The sequence below is a fragment of the Triturus cristatus genome, chromosome 4_2 (assembly GCF_964204655.1).
Source record: "Triturus cristatus chromosome 4_2, aTriCri1.1, whole genome shotgun sequence".
In the NCBI taxonomy this organism is placed as follows: Eukaryota; Metazoa; Chordata; class Amphibia; order Caudata; family Salamandridae; genus Triturus; species Triturus cristatus.
Genome location: NC_140586.1, coordinates 116,473,342 through 116,496,834, shown reverse-complemented (window position 1 = coordinate 116,496,834; position 23,493 = coordinate 116,473,342). Strand labels below are relative to the sequence as shown.

The 23,493-nt window shown below is 44.8% G+C and overlaps 1 protein-coding gene across 2 annotated transcripts in view; it reads left to right on the top strand.

Moving 5' to 3' along the window:
- Positions 1-23,493, top strand: part of LOC146833120 (intercellular adhesion molecule 5-like) — a 222,156-nt gene that overhangs the window by 150,435 nt on the left and 48,228 nt on the right. For both annotated transcript variants that reach the window (XM_085600743.1, XM_085600744.1), the window contains 2 exons: positions 17,518-17,760; positions 20,036-20,278. In XM_085600743.1, coding sequence (XP_085456869.1) covers positions 17,518-17,760; positions 20,036-20,278 — 486 coding nt within the window. The remainder of the gene's footprint in view (positions 1-17,517; positions 17,761-20,035; positions 20,279-23,493) is intronic.

Sequence of the window (23,493 nt, the reverse complement as noted above, 5' to 3'; positions counted from 1 at the left end):
AAATAACAAGAGGCAGAATCCGTGGTATAAGAGGTTTTCTAATGGGCTTTATTCCATTCAAAATGGCCGACTCGAGTCGCGGCCTTCAGGTTCCGTCACCACGAGGGTTCAGGAAGTGAAGTACAACAATTTATTAACAGACATGTATTTTTATAATAAGTACATTACAATGAAACGAATGTAGAAGGCGTAACATTTGATAAGAAAAGTGACAAAACAGTGACATAATCGAAACTAGGCGTAATAAGGAATAAAAGAAACATGATTGGTTAGAATTATCAGACATAGGTGGATCTATAAGATAATACTTGGCATAGATGCGCGCGCGGCAGCATGACGTGTAATTGACGTGCAACTAGGGGGTGAAGGGGACTTGACATTTAGCCCTACATGTGGAGACGAGAAGTCTGGGGGTCAAGTCAACCTAATCCCAAATCATATCTAACATCCTATGTTTAAAGAACTATGTTATCCACAAGGAAGAGACTCTCGGACAGAATCTATTCTATACTGACTGTGTACGTGTACAAGCGTCTAAGTGTCTATATGAGATGCGAGGGATAGAAAACTTTCCATGGCAACAGGGCTATGAATCACTTGCAGGAGGACGGAAAGGCTGAGTCCTTTGCTTGTGAGCTAAAGGAAATGTTTACCTAAATCACTGGACAGGAATGCATCGGCTGGAGAGCAAAATAGATAATTCGAAGGTGAAATACAACTTCTTGGCAGACAGGCGAAAACTGGCCGAGGCAGGCACCGTTAGCTGCACAGGGAGTAGGACAAAGTTCATGGATACAGATGCGAGCTCAAGCTGAAGCTGTCAGAGACAGAGAGCAGGGAAAGGCTTGAGGACAGAATCGGGCCTACTTGCCTGAACTGTAAAAATGAAGTAACTTAGCCATATAAAGTCGGTGGCCTTTCATACTTAGGAATCGAATATCCAGCCCTGTGATGGCGGATCTGACAGAGAACATGTCGACGGTAGACACACATATGTTTGCGTCTTAGAAACTGGAACTGGAGGGAACATACATGTACTTGTAACATGCATATAGAACCGTTGGGGTCCAAGATAGGGGACATAACTGATCAGGAAAATCCACATTTCCACAATATCATAGTCAAACGTTCGCTTGTGCAGTAAACTGGCTTCAGTTTATCAAACACACATTTAAGTTCTTCCTCTGCTCACTGGTGTGTAATCATTGTCAATGTAATAAATTGTCACATGCAAACGATTTTAGCATGTATTTACATAGCCAGCTTTTTTAGGACTCGCCTGACCCAGCGCATGCGCTGATCTGGCGAGACAGTTTGTGAGGGCTCCAAAAAGTGCTACCAGGCCAGCCTAGACCTACAGTGCATGTGCGCGGGCGCCCGAGTCACGATTTACCGAGATTACTTTCACTTTCGCGGCCGCTTTGATGTTTGATTGCGATCACGTTCGCGGCCCCACGGCCGCTTTGATATTCTCCGTGAGGCTTCAATAGATTGCAGCTGTTAAAACAAGCATTGGCATAGCCAATAGGTCTCGCTTTTGGGACCTTATAAGTGTTTAGTTATGCAACTGTTGCATGGCTAAACACTTATAAGGTCCCAAAAGCGAGAATTATTGGCTATGCCAATGCTTGTGTTAAAATCTTGGACTATGCCCTTCATCTCTTTCAGGAAATCTCACAGATTTTATGGCTTCAACTCTGGCAGTTCCTTTCTGTCGCTGACCCTTGGCCATGTTTGGGCTGCAAGCGCTGAGTCGGTTTTTATACACTGTCCCTTTTTCCCTCCAGCTGGCCCTGCCGTCAGCATCCCAGAACCAGCGGAGTATAATACCAGCCCCATTTTGCCACATTCAGCCCACCGTTGTTTTACATTTTAGAGTATTTTCTGGATTTTTATGCGTTTTTTTAAGAGGCCAAGGTGGGCGGGATCAGAGGGGCACAACGTGCCCATAATTTTTTAATTTATGAGAAACCATTTCCCGACTTTTTGTGAAAAGACAACCGTCATGGGGTGGTTAATTTACATAGTTTAAATGCTTTCGCTGAATTGTCATTCAGGGAGTCTCCTGTGCTGGGAAACCGAAGGCAAGCAGACAGCTAAACAATAAACAAGCCTTCTTGCCAGGGTTCCTGCTTGCCTGAAAGAAATGCAAATGGGAGCAACTGGTTAATCTGCAAATGTAAAAAATGCTTGGGAGCCGTACTTTCTTTAATAGAAGGAATCACTTGAATCTTTGTGATGATAAATATTTATTGCGTTTGAATGGTAGTGTAAGAGAGTTACCAGCTGAGCTGTAAAGTGTGTTCTTTTAAGGGCCAGTTATATAAAAAAAATTGCATTACCCACAGTCTGGGTATTACTCAAATATATATTTTGAAATCACCATTTTATCTTGAAACATTTTGTGCATTTTACAGCAGTCTATCTTATACTGTGTGTAATGTAAGTTTAGAATAATGACAGTGCTTTCTGTCAGTCTGGGACAACGTACCTTTAAATAAACACAAGTCTCTATTCTCCTCTGCACCAACCAAGATTTAATCCTGTGGCTCTCTGGTTAAACACACCTCTGCAGTGCATTAACTAGTAGAGGTTTCATAATGTACTATATATAGTGCATTTCCCATTAATTAATGTAACTTTGTAAAATGTATTTCTCATTTAAGCTGCACGTTATTTTGAATGGAGCTACCTGCAGGCGAAGACCAAAAAATGTACTGAATATTTAGTTTTTTAGTCACACCATTGACCCCACCCTCACGCTCACTAACCACTCCCCCATTGCATGCAGCATCACAGTTCCCATACTTTTTTTAATGCACATCGATCACTGATTTCTGTAAGATTTATCCACCTGCACTTCTGGTTCTGCAATGTTTATTTTTTGCATTCCTACTTGCCTCTTCTTGGGTTGGTGAGATAAACTTCTTCCAGCATACAGCAGGCCTTCTTCATGCATGAGGGGGCAGTTTTAGAGGTATCACCAGGTCCCCCTATATTTGCCCCCTTTGTCTCAACTATTGCCCTATTTTAAGCCCACTGTCTGTATATGCCAGACAGGACTGGGGGAGGCAGGGGTGTGAGGGTTGGAGCACACATGAAGCCATTTAGATTCAGACAAAAGTCCCTTCACGCCCCATCCACTCCACCCATAGGAATATCCTGCCCCGCGCGAAATCTCCCGCTCTTGATTTCTCGGGGGGTTGGGGAACTTATGGAGAGGGGTGACGAGGGGGAGAGAATGAGGAACCTGCCATCTTGCACATTGCTGTTTCTAATCCCCGGGTCTTCTGCTGAAACATGAATATGTAACCCTGGGCCATTGCAAAGGATGCATCATTTATAAGAAGAGCCCGCACTTGGTATCAGACATCCATCTGTGCAAATGCACTTTACAACAGTCATGCACTGAACACCTCTGTTGTGTACAGTCTTCTTTATACAGCTGCAAAATCACCAGGGCAGGTCGCTTCCAGTGGGATATCCATGTATTGCCTCTGGTATTACAATAGATTTACCCTTCACCAAACTAGATTGGCTATAACTCCCTTAAAACCTATTGTTTTTTCAGGGAATTTCTAAGGTTTTTTAAATGCTAATTCCTAACTATATCAGGCCTGAAACCTATGGTTTTTTCAGTGAATTTCAAAGGTTTTTTAAATGCTAATTCCTAACTATATCAGGCCTGACACCTATGGTTTTTTCAGTGAATTTCAAAGGTTTTGTAAATGACAATTTTTAATGTATTAATTGTTATACTGATTTTTTTGATACTGATTTACTACATTGTTTAAACTGTTTATTTTTAGATATTTTATTTTTTTAATTACATTATACATTACAATACAAAATATACTTTCTCAGAATGAATTACTTTAGTTTAAATACTTTGCAAATAGGCAATAGACTTTTAAGTACAGTAGTTACAGTTGTTGCAATGGGCAACACAATTTCAAACACAAAGCAACATTGAGCTCATTGTAAATTTCTAGTCAAATGCAATTAGTTACGTTATGGATTACTTTTCTAACCACAGGACTGGATGCTAGATTCAGTCCTTGGACATCTCCTGTAAACAGTTGAGTAAAAGCGTTTTGGTTACAGTAGTGATTTTTAAGGATTATTATTGTATTTTAAAAGTTGACACTTAGAAACTTTTTCCCATAGAATCACCAATGTTATCCTATGGCAGAAAATTCACTTAGCAGGTAAGTAGTGTTATCGTTACTTTTTCTTACTTAGTGGTGGATCCTGGATCTAGCATAGGTGAATCTCATGTAAACAGTTGAAAGAATGTGTTTAAGTCATACAGACGATTTTTTAGGAATATTTTTAGTTTGGGAAAATAGACACTTAGAAACTTTTCTACTTAAAAGCAGGCAATGGATTCCTATGGAAGGAAATACAAGTTACTGTTAAGTATGCTTACAATTACTTTTCATGGTCAGTGCTGGTCTAAAAGATGCAGCCCTGGGTTCTCTCCTGATAACAGGTGAGTAAATCGTAATTCGTAGTTCGGCTGATTTTAGAGGAATATTTGCATGTTTCAAAAATGGACACTTAGAAACTTTTCTACTGATAACCACACAATTTATTTATTTTATTTATTTATTTAATGGTTTTTGTAAAGCGCGTAGTAACTCCGAAGAGCATCCCAGCGCTGATCTGCTTCTCCAGGGGTTTTAGCCAACTAGTAAAAATTATATTTGCGGGAAAAGGAGGGTCTTTAAGGTTTTTCTGAACTGGAGATAGTTCGGCTCTGTCCTGAGTTTTCGGGGTAAATGGTTCCATCGTTTGGCCGTGTGAACCGAAAAGCGACGGCCACCGGTCTTGGCTTTTCTCACTCTAGGGACTGCAATGAGGTTTTCTGTATTGGACCGGAGATTTCTCTCTGCTTTGTATGGGATTAGGAGTTCTTTCAGAAGTGGGGGACCGTTGTTGTTGAGGGTTTTATGGGCCAGACAGAGGGCTTTGAAAACGACCCTTTCTCTGACTGGGAGCCAGTGGAGAGAGTTGAGGGCCGGCCTGGCGGAGGATCTTCCAGGTGTGCCCGTAAGTAGGCGGGCTGCGGCGTTTTGGACTTTTTGCAATGAGTTCAGGGTGGCTTCAGGGGCTCCCAAGTATATAGCGTTACAGTAGTCTAATCTTGCCAGGATTAGACCCTGAATGAGGAGCCTCCTTGCGGTATCTGGGAGCAGGGGAAAGATCTTCCTGCAGGCTCTAAGTAGCCCAAAGCATGTCCCTGCGGTTCTTTTTGCCTGGGTTTTAAAACTCATGTCCTTCTCAATCCACACACCAAGGCTCTTGACCTCTTCCTTGGGTGCGGGAGGGTCCCCTAGGCACTTAGGCCAAAGGTGAGATGGTAGAGAGGGCCCATTGTGGCCCATCAGGAGAATCTCAGTCTTGGACCCGTTCAATTTTAATGAGGAGAGATTCATCCATCGGTGGACTTCGGAAAGGCAGCTGTGGAGGTCGGATGGGGCGTGGTGAGGGTGAGAAAGGGTAACAACCAGCTGAGTGTCGTCGGCGTAGTTGATAACTGACACGCCGTACGAGCTGACCCTCTTCTCCAGTGGGGCCATGTACACGTTGAAAAGTGTAGGGCTCAGAGATGAGCCCTGTGGCACTCCACACCGGAGGGGGATGGTGGATGAGCAGCTGTCGTTTTCCCGCACCTGGAAGGAGCGTCCAGTCAAAAAGGATTCTAGCCATTTCAAGGCCATACCCTTTAATCCGATCTCTCCCAGTCGGTGGATTAGGGTGGCATGGTCTACAGTATCGAAGGCCGCACTGAGATCTAGGAGGATCACTGCCACTGATCCTCCCATGTCCAGAATGCTTCTGGCCTTCTCCACTGCTGTCAGGAGGGCGATGTCCGTGCCCTGACCTGGACGAAATCCTGTCTGGGAGGCCGCTAAGAGGTTGTTGCTTTCTAGGTAAAGCGATAGTTGCTTATTTACCAGCTTCTCTGCGATCTTGCTGTTTCCAGGGAGAAGGGATATGGGCCTGTAGTTGGCGAAATCCTGCGGGTCTAAAGAGGGTTTTTTCAGTAGACCTTTGACTGCTGCCGCTTTCCAGCTGGGGGGGACAATACCCTCTGAGAGAGAGGAATTGATCAGGGCCGTGAGGGGGGGAATGATGGTACTTGACACTTTTTTTAGGAAACGGAGGGGGGCAGGGTCAAGGGGGGAGCCACTTTTGATTGCGGCCAGCGTAGCTCCTACTTCTTCCGTTGTTACGGGACCAAAAGTGTCCAGGGAGGGTTGGGGGGCTGGCGGCAAAGGAGGATTGGTGGTGGTGCTGGTAGGATCCGGCTGTATGGGGTCCTGTTCGGGAGGGGGTATGGTTAGAAGAATGTTTTGAATCTTCTCGTCGAAGAAGGTGGCTAATTTTTTACATTTAGTTTCAGCTGCTTTGGGATCGAGGAGTTTGAGTGGGGGGTCAGGGGCGTGGAGTAGTTCTTTTAGAACTGAGTAGGTTTCATGGGCCGAGCAGGCAGCGTTTTTAATTCTGTCCTCGTAGAAACTAGTTTTGATGCTACGGAGCTCTTTTTTGTAGGATTTTACCGCGGTGCGGAATGCTTCTTTCCGTTCCTCGGTTTTTTCCTTCCTCCAGAAACGTTCATTTCTTTTGCAAGCCTTACGTAGCAGATTGAGTTCCGGGGTATACCAGGGCGAAGGATTAACTCTCTTGATGTGTCTGAAAGAGTGGGTTTTAGGCAGGATGGCGTCAAGCGATTGGGTAATCCAGGTACTGAATTTTTTGTCCCCTACTAAGGTGTTATTGGGGGGATGGGGAACGTTTTCTCGGAGTTTGGCTGCCCAGACGTCTGGTTCCAATTTCTGCCATCGTCTGGAATACGTTCTGATTTTTGGGGGTGGAGGGAGCACAGTGATAATGTCCCATACTAGGGGAACCAAGAAGTGGTCCGTCCAGGGAAGGGGGATATGGTCAAGGGACCTCAGGTTGGGGATGTTGGAAAGAATGGGGTCAAGCAGTTGCCCTTTTTCGTGGGTGGCCTGTGGGTTTTTGAGGTCAAGGCCCATTGAGGTGAGATCCTGGAGTAGTTCATTGGCCAGTTTGTCGTCTGGGTCCAGGAAATGTACATTCAGGTCTCCTAATAATAGGTAGTTAGTAGTGGACGTGCATTTGGTGGAGGTCTGGTCAATAATTTTGGTCGGAAAGTCTCCTAAATTGCCTGGTGGACGATATATCAGCGTTCCTGATATCGAGGTGACAGGGGAGATTATGATGGTGTAGTGGCAGCTTTCATAACCCTTGATGTTGCCATCAGATGTTCTACAGGTGAAGGTGTCTTTGAGGATTATTGCGAGTCCACCTCCCCTACCCTCTGGTCTGTTCTGTGAGCACATAACGTACCCGGGGGGGAGTGCTAGAACAATGTCTGGGCCGCTACTGGAGGTAAGCCAGGTTTCTGTTAAAAACAGAATGTCTAAGGCATTATTGGTGATTAGGAGGTTCACTTCTTGTGCGTGTTTCACAAGCGACCTGCAGTTAAGTAGGCCTAGGTGCAAACCCTTTGATGCCATGGTCTGATTGACGGGGTTGCAACGGTCACAGCCGGGGCGGGGCCTGAGGTGACGTGTGCAAACACGCCCTGTGGCGCGTTTTAAGTTGGGGAATTAATTCCTTTTCAATCCCGAGGTCCCCTGGGGGTCAACTAGCCCACCAGGTACCTCCAGTATGCGCCAGGAAGCTGCATTGCAGAGAGGTGTTCAGAGGCCAACACTCTGCAACGCAGCTCCGTGGCACTTACTGGAGGTACCTGGTGGGCTAGTTGGTCCCCAGGGACCCTCAGGATTGAAAAGGAATTAATTCCCCAACCTAAAACGCGCCACAGGGCGTGTTTGCACACATATCACCTCAGGCCCCGCCCCCTTCCTTCACCACTGTGCAAATGTGCCCCGTAGGGTGTTTCAAGTTGAGGGATTAAGTCCCCTTGAATCCTGAGGTCCCCTGGCGGCCAACTAGCCCACCAGGTACCTCCAGTATGCGCCAGGGAGCAGCGTTGCAGAGAGGTGTTCAGAGGCCACGCCACTTTTTACAACACTCTGCAACGCAGCTCCGTGGCACTTAGTGGAGGTACCTGGTGGGCTAGTTGGCCCCTAGGGGACCTCTGGATTGAAGAGGAATGAATTCCCCAACTTAAAACGTGCCACAGGGCGTGTTTGCACAGTATCACCTCAGGCCCTGCCCCCTACCTTCACCACTGTGCAAACACGCCCCGTGGCGCGTTTTAAGTTGGGAGATTAAGTCCCCTTGAATCCTGAGGTCCCCGGGCGGCCAACTAGCCCACCAGGTACCTCCAGTAAGCGCCACGGAGCTGCGTTGCAGAGAGGTGTAAAAAGGGGCGTGGCCTCATTACACCTCTCTGCAACACAGCCCCCTGGTGCATACTGGAGGTTCCTGGTGGGCTAGTTGGCCCCCAGGGACCCCCAGTATTCAAGGGGAATTAGATCCCCCTCTGCAAACGCGCCAGGGGGCGCGTTTACAGAGTGGTGCAAGGAGGGGGCTTGGCCTCCGGCCCAATCCCTTCTTTTTTTTTCTTCTTCTTTTTTTAGAAGGGGGGCTATGTAGCCCCCCTTCTTTTTTTAATTTATTGGCCCTGGGGACTCCATCCCCCAGGGCCTGCCCCCAATTTTTTTTTTATGAAAAAAAAACTAAAATCGGGAAGGGGGCCATGTGGCCCCGCTCCTGAGGCCATAATTTGCCCCGGGGACCCCACCCCCCGGGGCATGGCCCTTTTTTGTTTTTGTTTTTTGGAGGGGGGCTGCCTTGCCCCCCTCCTGTGGCCCATTTTGGCCCCGGGGACCACATCCCCCGGGGCTGTTTTTTTTTTTTTTTTTTCTATTTGTAGGAGGGGGCCGCGTAGCCCCCCTCCCGGGCCACTACTGGCCCCGGAGACCCCATCCCCCGGGGCCTGGCCACCTCGTTTGGGACCGTGGGGGGTCCCAATCCCCCCACGGTCCCAGCCGGCTCCCACTTCCTGCGGTAGCCGGCATTGCTTTTCCACATGGGGAGCAGCTAATATGCTGCTCCCCATGTGGAAAAGCAATCTGCTTTGCTTCATTGAAGCGAGAGAAGGTTTCCCTGCTCTCGCTTCAATGAAGCAAAGCAGTTTGCAATGGCAGGGTGGGAGCCGCGAGGCTCCCGCCCTGCCATTGCAAATAGCAGTGTCCCGGGGGTGGGCACCCCGGGACACTGCAGGAGCCGGCCCTGGAGGTGGCGGTCCCCAGGGCCATCAATGGCTCCAGGGGGGGGGCCGTGCGGCCCCCTCATACATTGAAATAAAGCCCCGGGGGTGGCAGTCCCCGGGGCAGTGTGGGGGATTGGGACCCCCCACACTTTTTTAAAAAATTATGCCCCCGGGATTTGGCCTCCGGGGGCAAATTAGAATATTCTGCGCGGGAGCCTACACTGGATTTTGTTTTATTTTCGGCCGAAATTCACGCTGGGTGCACGAATCTCGCCTTTTTTTTTTTTATTATTCTTTTTTTGGCCCTGGGGGTCCTTGTGGGACCCTCTGAGCAGGCCTAGGGGGATCATGGTGTTTCTACCCTGCTCCCTTGTCGCGTTTTTCGCGTTTGTTTTTCAGGTTTCTTGTGCCTCGAGATGGCTGCCAACACTTCCTGATCTGGAGTGTTGACAGACAATTAGAATACAGCTTGTGCACGACAGGGTGCGCGCTGGGTGCGGGGAGGGTGCGCGGATCCTCCGAGGCCATAGATAGATCTATCTTTTTAACTCTAATTTTCTCAGGAACTACTGAACGGATTTACACCATTTAAGCAAAAGGCACGAGTCTGAACTGAGGACTACCTCTTTGCCAAATTTGGTGTAATTCCGTTCAGCAGTTCGGACTGTAGCTGCGTCAACAGGTCCTATGGGAAAATGCATGGGGAAAATGCGTTTTGGGACCCCCTCTTTTTTCTCGGCCCCCGCATGACGAATCACCGTGAAATTTTCAGGATAGTTGCGGCCCAGAGCTGGCCAAAAGTTTGAAAAATTTTGCGAAGATTCGTCAATCGGCGCCAACGTTATTCCAAATAGAATGTTGCGGATTTCCTATGGAAAATAGGTCCTAACTATATCTACCTACTGGCGACCGCCAGTAGGTAATAGATATATATATATATATATATATATATGTGAATATATATATGTATATATATATGTATATATATATATATATATATTACCTACTGGCGGTCGCCAGTAGGTAGTTATAGTTAGGACCACGTTTCCATAGGAAAACCTCAACATTCTATTTTGAATAACTTTGGCGCCGGTCGACGAATCCTCGCGAATTTCTCAAAATAGGTGGGGCGCTACGCTCCGCTCCTACCCTGAAAGTCTCGGGGGGATCCGTCAAGCGGGGGCTGAGATAAAAGGGGGGTCCCAAAACGCGTTTTTCCCATGCATTTTTCCATAGGACCTTTAGAACGAGCTACAGCCCGAACGGCTGAACAGAATTACTCAAAATTTGGCAGAGAGGTAGTCCCTAGGTCAAGGAAGTGCCTTTTGTAGGTTTGGTGTAAATCTGTTCAGTAGATTCTGAGAAAATAGCCTTTAAATCAATATATATATCTGAGCCCGCTTACGGTACGCTTACCGTACGCTTACGGTAAGCGTACGGTGGCGTGCGCGAGCGCGATTCTGATTGGCTCTTAGATCTTAGTAAACATTCGAATCGGCCGAAACCAGGAAGCGGCGGCCGCCATTTTGTGTATTTCACTCAGAAAAAAAAGAGTGAAAACAAGGAAAGGGGGCAATGAGGAGAGTTACAGACCCCCTTACATTTGTGAGGGGGTCAAAGAAGGACTGTAAAGTACAAAGAAAACATTTATTGATTTTAAAAAAAATCACGGGGTACGCGTACGGTAAGCTTACGGTAAGCGTACGGTAGAAAAAAAAAAAAAAAAAATGAAAATCAGATTTAAGTGTTTAGATATTAGGGGGCTCTAAAAAGAGCCGTTGTGTTTATGAAATGATTTTTTAGTGGTACCTACAAGTAAGTACCGATGCAGAGTCTAAGGTTCAAGAGGAAGACTCTGTTCCCTTCATCATTGAAACGCAAGTTGTTGTGGTAAATGGCACCCATACCATAGTCACGGAGGAAAGCAGAAACAGATTTGTTGACGTGCTTTCTTGCTTTGTCATCGCACCGCGTGCCCACCGTGCGTGCACGGCACTAACTGCGTAAAGTGGGCGCGCGGTGCGCGAAGCGCACCGCGTGCTCACTGTGCGCGCACGGTGCGCGAAGCGCACCGTGCGCGCACGGAACGAACTGCGTTAAGTGGGCGCGCACGCCACGAATGGCGTAAAGTAACTTAGCATTTAAAAAAACGTACAAATTCACTGAAAAAACCATAGGTTTCACACACGTTATAGTTAGGAATTAGCATTTAAAAAACCTTGCAAATTCACTGAAAAAAACCATAGGTTTCACACATGTTATAGTTAGCGGAAATTTTACTGATAAAAAACCAATGAAATTCCCCCGTTATAGTTAGTGCAGGCAACTATAACTCACGCGACCGCAATCTTCTGCTGATGACATATGTGTCTTTATGAAAAAAAAATATTTGTAATCTATGTATAGCTAAAAATTTATGGAAGAAGACATGGGCAAATAAGTGTCTAAATACAGTATTAGCATCAGCAGAGGATTGCGGTCGCGTGAGTTATAGTTGCCTGCACTAACTATAACGGGGGAATTTCATTGGTTTTTTATCAGTAAAATTTCCACTAACTATAACATGTGTGAAACCTATGGTTTTTTCAGTGAATTTGCAAGGTTTTTTAAATGCTAATTCCTAACTATAACGTGTGTGAAACCTATGGTTTTTTCAGTAAATATATATATATATGGTTCTGGTGGCTTTATAAACCACGAGGATGAAGACTGACTCGCTTGACGCAGCTGGAAAAGTGTGCTTTGTTTATGCGGCAGCTAACTATGGGCACTGACAGAATTTAAATTGGTTAGGTTTTGTGTACCTTTCATAAATTGATTTAAAATAGTGAACATTGGCACGGGCCAGTGGATGTATGCAAATATATGGCTTCAGTGTTTACCACATTTAAAGCGTGATTTGCATAATTTGTGGATTTCACACAAAACATGTTTTTCGTTGAATCGGATGAAAATAATACTGTGACAAAATGTGCCGCATATTTGCCTCTTGACTCCTAATACTAATCTTGATAACCATGGTAACCTTGTCAGCTAATTTAGTTCTCCATGCTGCGTAATATTTGTGGCCCTGACACTTGCCAAGCTCTTCAGTGTGGCTTGGGGGCTGTCATTAATATTATGGAATCCATATTTCACACATTTCATGGTCCCCTCTGAAATACGGGTATTATAACACTTCATTTTGTGCAGTAAGAGCACCACATGACAACACATGACAGCACAATATATGAAGAAACCTAGGTTGATATTGTATTTACCCCATATATATTTTGTTTTTCTATCTACATTCTGGGTTAAAAAAACACACTTGGTCAATAACATATAATCTGATTCACACACTGGTATTTATTGCACACATAGCTGTGTGAATCATTCCAGTCATAATGCCGTGTACTCCCCTGCACATGTAACTTTATCCAGAGGGTACAGCTTATCAGGACAAGGAAGTAATCAGTATCTCATTCCTGGTCTGCAGGTCTTCACTGTTAACACAGATCATGCAGTTCCTGGCACTGGAATCTTGGTGAACCAGACAAAGATTACATTATGAGCAACAGCAACAGTTTATGGGAAACTATCTCAAACTTTAAGCCAGTTATTTGTGCCTCTATGTCCACCCCTGGCCAATGAAATCAAGAATTGGTTGTGTCCTATCAAACAATTTTAAATGTATTTCCTTTATTTCACACACAAAAATGTGTAGGCTTTTTACAAATATTCAAATTACTAGGGAGTGCCACTACACCTTGGGATATGAATATAAATGTCAAGGATAACTCTAGAAAGAGATTTTTCTTGCACATCAGTTCTTGCAATTATGTACTCGCCAACTTTTCTAAACTTCTGTTGATGGTTTCTTGTACACTAGAAGGCCTGAAGCTCAATTTCACATACTATACTACATTGTGTTCTACATTTTGTTTCCAAAACTTTTAGGAAGTTTAGGGTTGAAATAGCCAAAGCAAAACACGTGTCAGCTTTTCAATGTATCTCAAGTCACATTGTGGATACACTTTTCCAGGAGCGGCCTGTGCAGGTAAGAACGGTGAGGCAGGGACTCGACAGACGACGTTGAGGGTAAATGAATTATTTATTTAATGTAATTTTCCTATGTCGTCACATGTCGAGTCCCCCCACACCCTCCACCCCGCCCCACAACTCTATAAGGGCGTGAAATCATGCATAGTGGCCCCCATGCAAACAATGTTCGAGGAAGCCCATCAGGAAAGGGATTCTGCCCAGGTATTTCAAGCAGGCTGACATGGTCATTATCAACAAGGAAGGGAAAAAGCGGGAAGATTGTGCCGCCTACAGGACGATCTCTATGCTGAACATGGAAACAAAAATCTTGGCCAAGGTGCTGGCATCCAGACTCATGAGGGTGGTAGACGCAATAATAGCCTCTCACCAGTTGGGCTTTATGCCTTATAGTGCAACCAGACATAATCTTCGACAACTGTTTGGTTTTCTAGCACGACTGGATCAAATTGGCGAGCCCATGATGCTCCTCTCTCTGTATGCAGAGAAGGCGATTGATTCAGTGGAGTGGCTTTATTTGATAGCAGCCCTGCGGTGAATGGGCTTCGGACTGGTGTTTGTGAAATGGGTTGGGCATCCTGCATGAATGCATGAATATAAAGGGGCGGTCCCCAACTGGAAAAAGCTCCCAGTCTCTGAATTAGGCCCTCTACAAAATGATCTACCTCCTTAAGTTCTTGTACTTCTCGCAGAACACACAATTTATGGTCCAGGAGGAGTTTTTCAAAGAAGTTGATGCAGCAAACAGACTGCTGATCTGGGATGGGGGCTTCCCGACAATTGCGCCATCTACTTTTTGACATGGGAACTGGAGGATGGAGGGTGGGCTTCCCAAGCCTGAAGTTCTGCGACAAGGCAGCCCAGCTACGAACAATTAATGACTGGATATATACGACCCCTCTGTAGCTATTAATATACGCAAACACGAGGCTATGAACCACGGGCCTGTATCAGGTGGCTGTATGGGATGGATGATGGACATGTGGAATTCACTGCCCAAACCAACTGCACAGATGGTTAGGATATGGCAAGAAGTGATGGTAGCACTGGGCTTGAAGGGCTGAATGATGCTAGAGACCCCACACTGGGACTTGGCAGCGTTTGCACCCTGAACAAAATAGAGGGACACATGAAATGGGACCTATTAGGAATCTCGAAAGTGGGGGACATGTGGAGGGAGTGGAAGATGATCCTGTTGCCGGAACTCCAGGCACAATTTGAGCTTTTGGTGGGTCAATATCTCCTCCTATCAACAGGTGAAAGCTATCCTGCAAGGTTACAGGAAAATCCTCTTTCCACGATATTGAGGAGGAAATCCATTAGAGTGGAAAGTACTGGGGGCCCCTTTACACAAACACGCAGCATGGCAAATCAACACCTCCCTGCTCACACATAGTCTGCCCCCTGAATGCCCTACACAATAAATGAGAGAGGGACTTGGGGAGACTGGAGAATGATGTGTGTTGGGTAGCTTGTTGATACCCAAGAGAGGTAACAATCCAGGTGGGCTTCTGGCTGGTACAGCTGAAGCTGTTCCACAGGGCGTACTATAGGCAGACTCACTTTTACCAAATGGAGCAATCGGATGATGACCGATGTCTTAGGGTATGTGGACAGAAAGGCACCCTGCTCCACACTCTGTGGGAGGGCCCAAAGTGATGTGACTACTGGGAAAAGGTGTGAGGTAAGATAACATCTGTTCTGGATTGCTCCCTCACTTTGACCCAGTGGCGGCTCCTCCCCATAAGGCGGAGGAGCGTGGCCCCACTGCCAGGAGCAGCACAGAAAGGAAAAAATAAAATGATAATAACGGAATGTTGTTATCATTTTATTTTTTCATCCTGCTGCGTCAGTGCATGAGGGGGTAGGGCGGGACGGAGCTGCAGGGGAGGAGTGGTCGACACTCCTGTGCGCAATGAGGGTTTGTTTGGCCCTGTGCATTGCAGCCTGCATTGAGAACATGCCCACCACTTCAGCCCCTGGCTGAGCGCCATGTCACAGCACTCAGACCAATCACAACACTCCATTGCAGTGTTGTGATTGGCTTAGGGGTGGGAGCCTGGCTGCTAGCTTCCTGTTCCGACCTGGAGTTGGATAAAGGCGAGCAGGAGAGAAGATGCGGGACCCGGCGGTGGCAAGGTACGTTTTTTCTTTTATTATTTTTTTTTAAAGCAACCCGCAAAAGCTCCCCCCCCCCGCACCCACCCCCAACCACAAGTTGTGTCAACCGCCCCTGCTTTGACCCCTCAATTGATGATGGTGGGTATCTGGGGGAGCAGACTCGGAATAGATATCAGCTCTTTCCCTGTAACGTGGTATTGATGGTGACCAGGAGGGATGTGGTCCGGCACTGGGGGGGGGCAAAAATTCCCATGGTGGCAGAATGCTCACTGAACATGGACTAGTAAACAAGAGTGGATGAGGTGGTGTATCGTGCTAGAGGTTGCCCACACAAATTTGAGAAGATTCAGGCCCTTTGGATGGAGACGGAAGACAGCCTGGACATGGAGGAGGCATAGGGGGCAGCATTAGGGCAATAAAGGAGATAAGATGTATCATGGGATGGGGGACATTAAACAAGAGTTTGTGAGAGAAGTCAAGATTCAATGCCAAAACTCATAACCTGGTGGAGTGGCCGTGGACCTGGGGGGACCCCACCTGGTGGAAGGAGTTTAGTGTTGTATTAGATGTGCTGTAATGTTATATGTTGTTAAAAATAAAAGTATGTGACAATCTTGCTGGCATACAAGGAGTGTGAAAGAAAAGGCTTTGATTCTATGTAACATACAAAAAAATGTAAATATCTGTAAATAAACTGTGCACACTCAGCAGTTATGAAAGAACAAAAGTAGCACTTTTTTGTGGTTCTGATGCTTGTGGGAAATAAAGATTTTAATCGGATCAGAACAAATCAAAACACTTTACTTGGTGATGCAAAAATAATAAATATTCACTGAAAAACCATTTTCACCCATTATCATTTGTGTGTATCATAGCTTTATCAGTAAAACTGTATCTCACTGCAAATTTAGGGAGCATTTCAATGGAAAATGTGCTGTACATGTAAATGACAGTGCTTTAGTTACAATAAAACGTTGCCCTCCTCGCGTTCATTCATGTTAGCTGCATCAGGAAAGTTTGGCGTTCTAAAAAGTGGGTTGTGGTTCTAAAACGTTTGGGAAGCAGTGACTCACGACCATTGACTCTTCAGTTGCGTTATATCTTCTTTATGCTCCATCTTCCACTGCTGTGCTTTGAAGAGGTCATGTTTGTATGTAAGTTTAGCAGACGTGAAAGTGCAAAATACCATATTATCGTAGTGCCATAGTGACTACACCATAATCAAGAAACCATACTGACTGCTTTTTAGTTTTGGACTTGGATAGTAATAATGAAGAGCACATAACAAGAGCACTATAATGCTGAAAATATATCTTCACCCCTAACATTAACCCTAATCCTAATTCTTAAACAAATCCTAGCCCTAACTATACCTCTATCTCCAACTCTAAACATATCCCTTATCCTAATACACAAACGAAACGGGGTATAAGGTAGGTATCTCAATGCACCAATTCATCTAGTAAGGTCAAAAATTATCAATATTTTTCAGGTGCCATATCCCTTATCCTAACCCTAGCCCAATACTTTATGCTGACTGTAAGAATAACTGTAACCCTAAGCCCATCCCTTGCAGCGATCCTAACCCCTACTCTTTTTCTAGTCCTTAGCATGACCCTAACCATATTCCTAACCCTAAACCTGTCCCTTTCCCTAGTTCGTCCTCTAAATCTAAACCTTCTCCTGCTGCCTTTCATGTACCCTAAATTTATAAATATTCATAACCTGAAGTCCAACCCAAACCCTCACACTTACCTTCTCTGTTAATACCATCTCCAGCACTAAGCTCTCCCTGCTATGAACTCTCACCCTACCTGTAGACTCAACTCACCCTCTTTTTAATTAATAGACAATGTTTTTTAAGAAGTTTGAAAAATGACAATGACTTAATGATATTTATTTTTTGTTCATTATTGCCGTCATTATATTATTTCTTTATATGGTATTTATGATTATTGTATTTCCTTATAATTGTTTCTTCATTTCCACACAATGCCACTAAAACTCACGCACTCCCAGGCCTGCAGTGGTCATTCTATAACACATTACAGAATGAACCCACTAGCCCATGGTCCTCTAAGTTTCCACAACTTTGATCACAGTGCAAAAAATAACTTACATTTTTATTGGTTTTGTAGATGGACCTGAATTCAGTGATGTCCTCTGTCCCAGTTCTCAGATGTGGGTTGAGGGCCACCAGAACGTTCTCACCTGCAACGCAGATGGAAATCCAGCTCCAGATGTGGAATGTTCCATAGATGGTACACCGGACATTCGGGGCCATGAACCTGGAATGTCAAGACCCCATTCTGTCCAATATCAGTGTAAAGCCAGCAACTTATATGGCATCGCTTTAAAGAATGGAACCCTCATCACACAATGTAAGTTAGGTTGATATATTGTTTCACTTCTATGTCCTATATTGTGGGGTCCAAAGTCAGTTAATGGGGACTGGATCCATGACGGGTTTCAGTATTTCCACTTAATATACATTTACATAAAGAAGAGTAAGTGGAGTTCAAGTATGTAGTCGTTGGTTTTTTAGAAAATCTAGAACGGATCCGGCCTTCATACACTGACACTGAACAACAGCATGATCAATTTATTTTAAAAACATTGGGCCTGGTTAACAAATGAAAACTTAGACCTGAAGTCTGACTTTAGACCTGAAGCCTAAGTTTAGACCTAAAGTCTAAGGGCCCGATTCACAAAGGTAAACTTAGACCTGAAGTCTAAGGGCCCGATTCACAAAGGTACACTAGTTAGAGGTTTGCTCTAAGTTAGACTTTTGGTCTAAACTTAGACTTCAGGTCTAAACTTAGACTTATGGTGTAAATTCAGGTCTAAGTTTACCTTTGTGAATCAGGCCCTAAGTTTAGATCTAAACTCTAACTTTAGAACTGAAGTTTAAGTTTAGACCTGAAGTCTAAGTTAAGACATGAAGTCCAAGTTTAGACTTCAGGTCTAAAGTTAGACTTCAGGTCTAAAATTAAACTTCAGGTCTAAACTTAGACTTCAGGTCTAAAGATAGACTTTAAATCTAAACTTAGACTTCAGGTCTAAAGTTGAACTTCAGGTCTAACTATACCTTTGTGATTCAGGCCCATTGTCTTTCAGCTGAAATTCACATTTATTCAGAAAACTGAAAATCTTGAATAAATTGCTCTATAGATTGTGGAAGGCTATCAAACGTTGGTGGAGAGCACAAGGATTGGCAAGAAGGGTCAATAAACTACCTGATTTTCCACTGTTATAAGTGCATTTTACAATTTGGTCTTTTCACGCATTCCAGGTCTGTGAATCGGCATATTGGATTTAGAATTTCAAATTGATTTTTTTTAAAAACCTAAGTAACAATTAGTGAACAGAACATTTGTGATCTGGGCCCTCAGAGAACAGCACTTACAGCCCATGGCAGTTCCAATGTAGGGAGAGTGTGAGGTTAATGATGCTTGGGGCCTAAGGAGATGAAAGGCAAGCCAACATCCTTGAACTGTTTGCATTTTGCCCTGTCTTACTTTGCATAAGAAACAGCTGCTAGGGAAAGCAGCCTTAATGTATCTGCTGGTAGCACTCCAAACCATAATAATTTGCAAAGGACTCTACTTTCTTTTAGCACAGTCCATTTTCTGCATGATTTAACTATTGCTAATGCTGCTTCTCAATCTCTTTCATGTGCTCAACCAGCATTCCAACTTCATCTGCATTGAAGAAGCCATGCTTGTATGTGGGAGAGTTGGCTGGTATACACTCTGAAAAACCTATGGTATCAACTGACTGCACTTGGGCATAATCTCTGAGAGCTTATCGCATAAAACCCACAGCGTGTTTATCAGTCATCACGTGGGCTAGAAAGTGTGTAAGTGAGTCAGAAATTGTTTCCTGTGAATAGATGTGAATTACAGTTGATTTTCTCTTGAATTACTTTTGTCTAGCCTACTATTGATTTATCGGCGATTTATATGTTGGTGAAAAGGGAACTCCATCGAAATGGCGACGGAGTTCCCTCCCCGCCAACATAGTGGTTCACTTGCCTGATTCAAATGCGGGCAGACCATATATAGGTTCAGCTACTGCGGTTACTACCCCGCCATCGCCATAACCAAACTTCTCTGACGGTCCAACGGAGTAATGGCAGTCCAAGAATTGGCTACATGTCTGTCCGCCCAATTAGGAAGGGTGGACAAATACCCAATTTTTAAACATCCCTCATAACCCTACAAACCCTGGTGGTAATTGAATGTAAAAACTGTGTGATGTGGGCATTTTCTGTTTTGTTTTGAAAAAGAAAACCCAGCTTTGGGATTTTCTTTTCGAAAGTAAAAAAGAAACCAGTTTGGTGTAAGACTCCGTCATGTTGATGAAGCCCTGCACCAAAATGCTAAAAGCATTGACAGGAACTTCCATGATGTTGGTTCCTGCCAATGCTTTAGAAATGGCCACCTGCTTGGTGGTAATTTTTAAATTCGACAGGTGGCATATTTGCCATGGCGACGAAGTAATTTACTTTGTCACCCTGACAAAGAAACATGCCACCCATCGAGATATAAATCGGGGACTTACTCATGATTTCTAGAGTAGAGCACATCTACTTGTGGAAGAAAGCTTTATGAATCAGCCTGGACTGACTAGAAATAACTTGTGTTGTTGTTTTAGATCCACCGCAGTTCAATGACGCACTCTGTCCAAGCCCACTGACATGGGTTGAAGGGTCTTCGGCAACTTTCTCCTGTGAAGCCGATGGCAATCCGACCCCAACAGTCAAATGCATGAAAGATGACATAGACAGGCCAATGAACCGGTGGCTCAAAATTTCAAGAAACGACTCTGGATCCTTTCTGTGCTTTGCAGAAAACAGTCACGGTTATGAGTTCCGGCATGTGGAGGTGATGGTTGAATGTAAGTCAGTTTCCTCCATTATACTCTTACATTCCTGAATCCTGCCTGCCCTTTGTGTCAGCAAAAACCATGTACAAGTTGTGAAAGTGCTTTCGTTATTGCTCTAAGGCTGTAATTGTTTTTTATCAACAAATTTCATCTAACGAGACCTGTCTGAATATATTTAAGTAAGTATTTATTTATTTTTAAAGTGCTCTTTCTTGTAACATTTGGCCACCTAGCAGAGGTAGAGAGTTATATGGAATTGAGCACAGCGGAAGAAAAGAATATTCCTTTCTCAACCTTCATACTGTGGTTTGAGGAAGGTCAGGAGCTCCTTTCTATAAGGGTGTTAACACATCTTCCTGGGGTTATTCTGGTTGGGAAGGGTTTTTAGGTGAGCCGGTGTACTCTTGGGATGTATGACGTTACAACGCATGCTGTTACAACGCATGCTGTTACAACGAAAGTTTTACAACGTGAGTGCATTGACAACGCAGGACATTACAACGCAAGTCTTTACATCGACTTGCACTTGATGGCGTGCTAACACTAAAAAAGTGTAATTTACTATTCCAACTCCAGTCCACGTAACAGTAGGGAAGGTGTTGGGATGGTAAACTACACTATTTTTAATGTTAGCACGCCATCTAGTGCAAGTCGATGTAAAGACTTGCGTTGTAATGTCCTGCGTTGTCAATGCACTCGCGTTGTAACAATTTCGTTGTAATGGTAGTGCGTTGTAAAAGTTGCGTTGTAAAGGTTGTTCCCCGTACTCTTGATGAGCTTCTTTGAAGTAGAATGCTCTCAGGGCTCTTTTTTCGTGTTCAAAATATTTTATTAATTTGAGAGAAAATGCTCTTTTGAAGGTTAATAGTCTGTATTGGTTCCTCAGGTCTGGACTCAGGGTGTTCCAGAGTTGTGTGTCTTGTACTCTCTTAGGTCCGCCTTTGTGCTTTCTCTGGTTCAGTCTGGTCTGGGTTGGTCTGGTCAGGGTGATTAGATACACGTTGCATGACGTAAGGCTAATATGGGGTGAGCAGCAGGGAATCTGTTTCTGAAGGTATCTTGTACTGCGGCAGACAGCTATGTATAGAGTTTTGAATGTTATTCTAGGGCCAGGGGGAGCCTGTGATGCTCTGTCAGGGCCATGGACACCTGAGAGAATTTCTTTAGGTTCAAACAGGGTTTGACTGCTTGTCTGTAGAGTATCACAGCTGGGGGCTTCCAAATTCAGCAATGCCGCTGAAATAGCACCAAGGTGTGCACTAGTAAATGTTGCATTTGACTAGCCGAGTGGAACTGAATTGGTCTGAGAGGCTCTGACACTGACACCCTCCTCGTCTGAAGGAGAAGATGTGGTCTAGTGGCTAAACTACTAACTTTGGAACCTGGGGACATGGATTTGAATCCTATTACCTGATTGTAAAGCGTGTGATTTTTGGCAAATCAATTTCTCTCCCTGTACCTATTTTTTTTATTTTATATATATATATATATATATATATATATATATATATATATATATATATATATATATATATATATATATATATATATATATATATATATGTATATATATATAGATAGAGAGAGGAGAGAGAGAGAGAGAGAGAGAGAGAGAGAGAGAGAGAGAGAGAGAGAGAGAGAGAGAGAGAGAGAGAGAGAGAGAGAGAGATACATACAGAACATGTTTTCCCCATGCAATTTTCCATAGGGACCGTTAGTCGCAGCTACAGCCCAAACTGTTGAACGGAATTACACCAAATTTGGCAGAAAGGTAGACCTTGGTTCACACTAGTGCCTTTTGGTTAAATGGTGTAAATCCGTTCGGTAGTTGCTGAGAAAATCAAAATCACATATGTATCTATGGCCTCGGAGGATCCGCGCACCCTATGCGCACCCAGCGTGCACCCTCCCGATCACGAGCTGCATGCTAATTGGCTGTCAACTGACTGTAAACACTCCAAACCAGGAAGTGTTGGCAGCCATTTTGTGCCTCGGTAGAAGAGAGGCTTAAAAAATCAGTGGATGAAGTGTGCAAAACGTATAAAGGGGGCAGGGTAGAAATACCCCGACCCTCTAGATCAGCTTAGGGGGTCCCACAAGGACCCAAAAAATGTTTTGTTGAAAAAACGTCAAAATGCGCGCTGGGTGCGTGGATCCTGCCGTGAAAAAGAACCTACGAAGCGCGGTCTCCTGCGCTTCTTCAATAATTAGCCCGTGGGGGGGTCAAATCCCGGGGGCAAAAACCGCAAAATTTGATGGGGGGCCCAGAGGGGCCCCCGAGCCCCGGGGACCACCACCCCTGGGGCTACAAAATAAATGGGCGGGGTGCTCAAAGGCCCCCCCAAGCCCCGGGGACCACCACCCCCGGGGCTTTTAATATTGTGGGAGGGGGGCCATGTGGCACCCCCTCCTGGAGCCGTCGATGGCCCTGGGGAGTGCCACCCCCCAGGGCCGGCTCCTGCAGTGTCCCGGGGTGCCCACCCCCGGGACACTGCTGTTTGCTATGGCAGGGCGTGAGCCGAGGCTCCCGCCCAGTCATAGCAAACTTGATTTGGATTTTGAAAGAGAGAGCAGGAAATCTGCTCTGTCTTTAAAAATGAAAACCATATTGCTTTTCCACATGGGGAGCTGCATGTTACCAGCTCCCCGTGTGGAAAAGCAATGCCGGCTCCCGAAGGACGTGGGGAGTCGGCTGAGACCGTGGGGGCATTGGGGCACCCCCCACGGTCTCCAACGTTGTATATAGGCCCTGGGGGATGGGGTCCCCGGGGAGAATAGAAATTAGTAATAGGTGCGGTGCTTATCGTGGCCCCCTGGTGTGCACGCGTTGGGTGCACGACTCCTATCGCGTTGGGTGCACGATTCCGCTTGCAGACCCTCGTGTGTACGCGTTGGGTGCACAATTCCTCTCACGTACCCATCGCATATCCCACGTGGATCCTACACAACAGTCCTAAAATGGCGGCTAGGTTCCGCGCAGTGATCAAGGAAGGTGCGCTTTGGGTGCGCGGTTCCCCCAAAAAATTGAAAATAAATTAAATGTATTTTGCAAAAAATTCTTAAACAAAAAAAAAATTGAGTTTCATTACTTTAAAAAAAAAATCTAATGAGATTAAAAATATTTAATATAATTAAAAAAAATATGTAAAAATAAATAATTTAAAAAATTTAGAAAATGAATATCAAAAAAATAAATAGAGCTATTATTACATTTAAGATACTGTCAT